A 7371-nucleotide genomic window follows, 5' to 3' on the forward strand; every position below is an offset into this window, starting at 1 on the left:
CCCCGCCCGCCCCTGGGGCAGTGGAGAGGGGCCCCGCCCAGCTAGGGGAGCCGCTCCGTTCCACTCCCCTCCCTGTCCCTCCCTCCCCGCGGCCCTGGGCAGGGAATGTCTTGTTCCCGCCGCTCCCTCCCCGGGGCCAGAGGGCAGGGCGGGCCGGGCGGCGTCCTACCCTCTTCTCCTCCTCCCCATCTCCTCCCCGCCCAGGTGCGAGCCGGAGCCGCCGCCACCGCTGCCGCCCCTGACTCACGCCGCCCCCGGGCTGGCGCAGCGAAGGGTGTGGGACAGGGTGAGGGGTTGGAAGAGCCTTGTGGAGAGCGGGCGAGCCGGCGCCATCTGGCGGCCATGCCCTGAGCGGGCGAGCGCCCCCCGCGGCCACTAGAGCGAGCTGTCTTTACTCTCCTCAGCCACCCCAGCTGGTGAGCGGCGCCCCCTTGTCAAGGCAGTGGGCACAGAACTTCTCGCTTGGCCGCAGGGAAAGGGGCTGCGGACCTGTGGGAAAGTGATCCCTTTCCCAGATCCTTGCCAGCTGGGCTTCCTGTCAGGCAGGGGAGAATAATCCCCTCACTCTTCTCTTAGGATTGAATCCACCCCCATTCTGTACATAGCCTCTTCTGTTGGTCTTGTTGAAATCTAGTTTCAGATTTTTAACTACCCAATTCTGCTGGGGTGGGGACACCCCCCCTTCCTCGCTGGGTGCTGGACCCCTTTTGCAGCCTGGGCTCTTGCCTTGCACTATTTCCCCTTCCTGGCCTGACGGCTCCTCCCCCTCCTTAAAAGGGGCAGGTTCAGGGGCCCGGTGCTCTTCCTCCCTTCCATGCACCCCCATGCCCATTTGCACAGCTGCCCAGGTACCCCAACAGTGGGGAGGGGTCACAGGGAGGGGGTAGCGGGACCAGTCCCTGTATCTATTTAAAAAGTGATGATGTAATATATTGGGGTGGCGGGGAGGTCGGGTTGTCCTGGGCCTCATCTTAGCATTTCAGGTGATGGGGGGAGCCCAGGGCTGGGGAGACCTGGGGCCCAGCCCCAGAGAGTGGGGACAATGTGGCCTCCTTTCTCCCTACTTTCGGCTTTCCCAGTCAGTGCCTTAGGGGGAGACGCACTCCCCCCCTCCTATTCCCTTCCCCCCCATCCCAACCCCCCCACCAAGGGTGTAAGCGACAGGAAGAAATAATAATAATTTAAGATTCACACTTGTGTCCACTTTTGGTTTATTTGGGGGGTGGGTGGGAAGGATCAGGAAGAGAGGGAGGTGAGAGAGGGACTGAGGGTTCTGAAGCTGGAGTGGGGCTGCTTTGGGGCGGAGGATGTCTCAGGTGGTCTGTGGGGCTCAGGGCTGGTGAGAATGCTAATAGGCTGATGGGCTTCAGGTAAGGGCTGCTGCCTGTGCTTCCTCTGCTGAGGCCCCTTCTCCTCATCCAGGTCACTAGTGAGGAGAGGAAGGGGGTGGCCGGATCACTCACCTTCTGTCTTCCCAGGTGCATCCCTGCCCCCTGCCCTGCCCCATCTGTTCAGATCCAGCTCCTGTTCTTTATGAGGAACTCCTGCTCTCTCAGACCCACGAGGCGTACCAGCCCATGGCTGTAGATATTTTCTGATTTTAGGCTGATGCTGAGCAGGGGCAGGGACTTGCCTGAGGCCACATGGCTAGGAAGGGCAGAACCACTAGTGACCTCAGTGGTCACACCTGCTCAAGGCTCAAGCTGTCCCCTCTGCTGACCCAGCTTATCCTTTCACTGGGCCCTCTAGAACCTCTGAAAAGAAAGCTTTGCTTCCCCTTCAACCTATCCACTCATCACGACCTCCACCGCCCCATTCACACTGGAATGTGCCCACTGGACAGTTTTCTTTGCAGTCCTCCCAAGAGGAGGCAGCTTAACCTTCTCAAACCCAGCTGGCCCCTAGTGATTTTTGCAAAGCCCCTGGCTGCCACGACAGCTATACCAGCAGTGCTGTGGCTGTCTCCTCAGGCCTGCCAGACACCTGCCACATCTGTTTAAGATGCCGGCTCTGGACTCCTGCTGTTTGTATGGTCCTACAACCTCCTCATTAGAGGACCCATCCAATTTTCTGGCCTCTCAATCCCTAACCTCCTTGGTCCTATTGACTGTCATCTCTGTTCCCACTCAGACGTCCTCCTCAGCGTTGGCCCTTCACTGGATTCATTCCAGAGTTCTTCCCTGGCCATGGCCCCCTCTCTGAGCCCCTCCTGTTCAGGCAACTCTCCCTCCTGGCCACTGCCCCTGTTCTAACACGTCATCAAGACAGACCCTGGGCTGCCCCCAGGAGCGTTAGCCCCTCCTCTTCCCCAGTCATCTCAGACACTCTTACCAAAGACACCTCAATTCTCGCTCCATCTTGTCTTCCTGACCTGCCCAGAAAAAGCCCTCCACCCGTGAATCCTATTCATGGCTACCACATGTGCCAGAGAAAATCACATAACCAAGCGCACTGGAGCAATCATTACAGGTTACGGCTTCCAGCATCATCTGGGCCTTTGACGCTACCTGGAAATCCCTTAACCTCCCCAGTCGGCTTCTTTGCACACTTGCCACTGTAGGTCTTTCAATCTCTACCACCCACTCCTTGAAATCTTTATTCCACTCCCAGCCGCCTGCTCTGCTCTCTCAGCAGGTGCTCTTGCCTCCTCCTCCCCAGAGAGAAGCAAGGCCACCAGGGTGGAGTGGGTTTAGCTGCTCAGGGGAAAGTATACTCTCCCCCTCTGCCTCTGCCAGCCTGCTCCTTTCTAAGGCAGGCCACCTGGTCCACCTGGCCCTGGAACCCAAACCTCCCTCCCCAACGCTCTTTTACACTGCCTAAATGCTTAAATCTTCCTGTCCTTAGATCTAGAAAATGCTTTTGGTGCTGACTCCCCTTCAAGCTACTTTCTTGCTCTGTGAAGCTAACTCTGTCTTTCTCTTCACCATCAAGCTTACATTTTTTCAAACTACAGCACTCATTAGATTAAAAGCATTATCAAACTCCTGGCAACAGTGATGCAGGAGCCACATACCATATTTCTGAGTCCTTTTATTATGTATGTATGTATGTATGTATGTATGTTATGTATTTAGAGACGGAGTCTCTCTCTGTCACCCAGGCTGGAGTGCAGTGGCGCAATCTCGGCTCACTGCAACTTCCGCCTCCTGGGTTCAAGTGATTCTCCTGCCTCAGCCTCCCAAGTAGCTGGGATTACAGGCGCCTGCCACCATACCTAATTTTTTGTATTTTTAGTAGAGACAAGGTTTTACCATGTTGGCCAGGCTGGTCTCAAACTCCTGACCTCAAGTGATCCACCTGCCTCAGCCTCCCAAAGTGCTAGGATTATAGGCATGAGCCACCACGCCCGGCCTTTCTGAGTCTTCTTTACCTGACAGCCCTCAACCCATCATGACAGATCCAGTTTTGGTCTTCCCAATGCCATGAAAAACATTCCCACAAGCCACTCCAGTGATTTCCTAACTGCCTGTCCCCTGTCTTCACATGATCCTACTTGATTTCTATTTTTTTTTTAATCTTCTCATTTTTTGAGACTAGGTCTTGTACTATTGTCCAGGCTGGAGTACAATGGCACAATCTTGGCTCACTGCAGTCTCGGCCTCCCTGGCTCAGTGATCCCTCCCACCTTAGCCTCCTGAGTAGCTGGGACTAAAGATGTATGTCACCATGTCCAGCTAATTTTTATATTATTATTTATTTATTTATTTATTTATTGAGACCAATCCTCTCTCTGTCGCCCACGCTAAAATGCAGTGGCACAGTCTTAGCTCAATGCAACTTCTGCCTCCCAGGTTCAAGCAATTCTCCTGCCTCAGCCTCCTGAGTAGCTGGGACTACAGGTGTGTGCCACCATGCCTGGCTAATTTTTGTAGTTTTAGTAGAGATGGGGTTTCACTATGTTAGCCAGGCTGGTCTCGAACTCCTGACCTTAAGTGATCCTCCCACCTCAGCCTCCCAAAGTGCTGGGATTACAGGCGTGAGCCACCATGCCCTGCCAAGTTTTTGTATTTTTAGTAGAGATGGGATTTTGCCATGTTGCCCAGGCTGGTCTCAAACTCTTGGACTCAAGAGATCGGCCTACCTGGGCCTCCCAAATTGCTGAAATTACAGGTGTGAGCCACTGTGCCCATCCCCCACTTGATTTCATAAGTTTGCCTCTCCTGCTTTCTTGAGCCTCTCCCCTCCCTGTCCCCTCCCACTCTCCTGCCATGCCCTCTGCCAGGATGATCTAGCTCATCCTCTCTCTTACAGTCTGTAGCTCAACAACCCCCCAAAAATGTACCTCCAGCCCGGAGCCCTGCCCTTTTCTAACTACCCCCCTGGGCATCTCCAGCTGGATGCCCTACAGACACCTCAAAGATCTCAAACTGGGCCAGTCGTCTTTTACCAGAACCTGTTTATCTTCCTGCCCTAACACCTGCCCAGGCCCAAGCATAGAAATCCCAGTCACACTCAGCACCTCAGTCCTGAGGCCATCACGAACTTCTCCTAGACTAAGACAAGTTCCTCTCTGACCTCCCTGCTCCTGCCCAACCTCCACTCTGCCTTCTTCGTTTATGGTCTTAAAAGACAAATATGAGCATATCACTTTCCAACCTAAGCTTTTCAAATGACAAGTTAAGGTTCTTGCCCCTCTCTTCCCACCTTGACTTCCAACCTCATCTCCCAGCATTCTCTGAGGTCTCTACCCAGTCACACCCATCCCTTGTGCTCTACGCTTCTGAATGCCTCACATTCTCCAAACCCACAAAGGCCTCCCCTTGGAATGCTTTCCTCTACTTCTCAGCCTAACAAACCACCAAGTTGCACCCAAAATCCAGCCCATGGCCAGGCACCATGGCTCATGCCTATAATCCCATAATCCCAGCACTTTGGAAGGCCAAGGCGAGAGGATGGTTTGAGCTCAGGAGTTTGAGACCAGCCTGGGCAACATAGTGAGACCCCCGTCTCTACAAAATAACAATAATAATAAAATAATAATAAGCCAGGCATGGTGGTGTGCCTGACGTCCCAGCTACCCAGGAGACTGAGGTGGGAGGATGACTTGAGCCCAGGAGGTTGAGGTTGCAGTAAACTGAGATTGCGCCACTGCATTCCAGCCTGGGTGACAGAGTGAGACCCTGTCTCAAAACAAAACAAAACAAAACAAAACAAAAATCCAGCTCATTTATCACCTCTTCTATGAAGCCTTCATTAATATGTCCCTTTTCCCAAATTGACTGTTGTGTCCTCTGTGCTGTCCAGAGTGTACTTCACCCCTTTATCAGGGCACTGTCCACCCTGTTATCTATTCGATGTCACTCTCCCCAAGGGCATGGTGAGCTCCTCCAGGGCCATGGTGCTAACACAGAGCAGCCGCTTGGCAAACCTCAGTTACTTCTCCTCCCCTCATGTCTCTCTCAAGCCCTGGCAAAGGTCCAGACACCCAGGAAGGCCTTTGTAAATGGAACAGAACCTGCTTAGGCCTCACAGTTCCCAGGTGCCAACTCCTGCTTCCTGCTTACCTGGACTCAGAAGTGGACTCCATTGAGAGGCTCCTGCCGAGCACTTCTTGGAGCTGTTGCTGCAGTAACCATGCCTGCTCAGGGTCCTTCCGTTGAGCTGCAGCCAGCCATAGCTGAGGGCCCTCCTCATCGCTGGAGTCCCTGGAGAAGACTCTCACCTCAGTGGCCCGCAGACATCCTGGGAGAAGGGTGGCTACTTCCACTGCCCCTACAGACTCCAGCCACCCCATGTCACTGAAAGACTCACAGCTCCAGGTCTAGGTCGCCCTGGTAGGAGAGGGGAGATGCACACACAGAGCAGGTATTGTCCAGGAGGCGGAAGCAAGTGAGGCAGTAGAGACCTGGCGGAGGCCAGGGGGAATGGAGGTGAACCCAAGCTCACCCACCCACCCTCTGTGCTTCCTGGCTGCCAGCCCCTGCCTCCCCTCACACCCCTGGAGGAACCATCCTTGTCAAAGGGTGCACACTAGGGAACTGCTGCAATGCCACTTGCACATAAATCCTATTCATAAATACCTGGGAGAATAAAGGCAAGCATGGAGAAAATGAGCTACCTGAGGGCTCTGTGTAAACGAGAACATGCATAGTAATGAAGGGAGGGGCACAAAAGGTGAGGTGCAAGAGAAGTCCATCAAGGAAGGACCACAGTGGATTGTCATATGCAAGTGGGGTAAGTCTGAGCAGGGAGAGGCACACGCCCCAGGGAGTCTCACCTTGGCAGCCCGGGGTATTGCAGGACACAATGTTCTCCATGTCTCCCTCATCCTGGGGCTGCCCACAGCCCAGGCAGTAGGCCTGATGCAGCCAAAAGTGGCTGACAAATGGACCTAGGCAAGGGCACCTGAGAAAGGGGTCACAGACACTAAGTAGGCCAGACCAGCCAGCTTAAGCCTCCCCACTCCAGCACCAACCTCCAAATGGCAGGGAGGACTTCCTGACTTCCTGCAGTACATCCTCCATCCCTCTGACTTCAGCAGCAACCTCTCCATGGCTCTGCCTTCCTTCCTCCCTTCACTCCTCATCCCTAAGAATTCCCATCTCTCACGGCGTTAAGGGCATGCAATGGGCGTCCTCTTCAACCAAATCTCTTGACACTTAGAGAGGACAGAAATCCATTCCGACTCCTGGCTCTTTTTCTTTCCCCTCTTGCCCCACCCCTATAGGAAAGACAGTGGCCTCACCGACTGGCCAGCTCTAGGAAGGCACTTCTGTGGCCCTGGTCAGCTGCCCGCCGCCTCACTGATCGGTGCAGGGCAGCCAACAGATTGGTTCGGCGGCTCAGAAGTATGTTGTACAGGTAGGAGATCCTCTCCTGGTGCGGGGAGATCAGGGATGGGGTCCCACTTGAGCCTGTTTTGTCTGCCTGGAATGCCCTCTGAGCCCATCTCCACTCCCTACCTTTTCCTTCTGTCCAACTCCTATGAATCCCTCTAAGTTTGGCTCAAATGCCCTTTCCTCTGGGAAGTCTTCTGGACTTGCCCAGGTGGAGTTACCACTCTCTCCTCTGGTCTTCCATAACACTTTTATTCATTCCTAAATAAAAGTGCTTTTTAAATTACAATGTCTTATTAAAAGCTTGTCTGGCCGGGTACAGTGGCTCACGCCTGTAATCCCAGCACTTTGGGAGGCCGAGGTGGGCGGATCACCTGAGGTCGGGAGTTCAAGACCAGCCTGACCAACATGGAGAAATGCTATCTCTACTAAAAATACAAAATTAGCTGGGGTGGTGGCACATGTCTCCACCAGTTACTCGGGAGGCTGAGGCAAGAGAATCACTTGAACCCGGGAGGTGGAGGGTGCGGTGAGCTGAGATCACGCCATTGCACTCCAGCCTGGGCAACAAGAGCGAAACTCCATCTCAAAAAAA

At 54.1% G+C, this 7371-nt stretch overlaps 1 protein-coding gene across 1 annotated transcript in view; it reads right to left on the minus strand.

Moving 5' to 3' along the window:
- Positions 1-1187: 1187 nt before the first annotated feature.
- DCST2 (DC-STAMP domain containing 2) overlaps positions 1188-7371 on the minus strand; it is a 15680-nt gene continuing 9496 nt past the window's right edge. Inside the window, exons 9-13 of the mRNA XM_017867691.1 lie at positions 6686-6903; positions 6218-6345; positions 5752-5845; positions 5505-5645; positions 1188-1426 (exon numbers count right to left, since the gene is read on the minus strand). Of these exons, the coding sequence (XP_017723180.1) occupies positions 1237-1426; positions 5505-5645; positions 5752-5845; positions 6218-6345; positions 6686-6903 (771 nt within the window). The 3' untranslated portion in view covers positions 1188-1236. The remainder of the gene's footprint in view (positions 1427-5504; positions 5646-5751; positions 5846-6217; positions 6346-6685; positions 6904-7371) is intronic.

Source organism: Rhinopithecus bieti, unplaced genomic scaffold (genome assembly GCF_001698545.2).
Source record: "Rhinopithecus bieti isolate Rb0 unplaced genomic scaffold, ASM169854v2 scaffold_4129, whole genome shotgun sequence".
In the NCBI taxonomy this organism is placed as follows: Eukaryota; Metazoa; Chordata; class Mammalia; order Primates; family Cercopithecidae; genus Rhinopithecus; species Rhinopithecus bieti.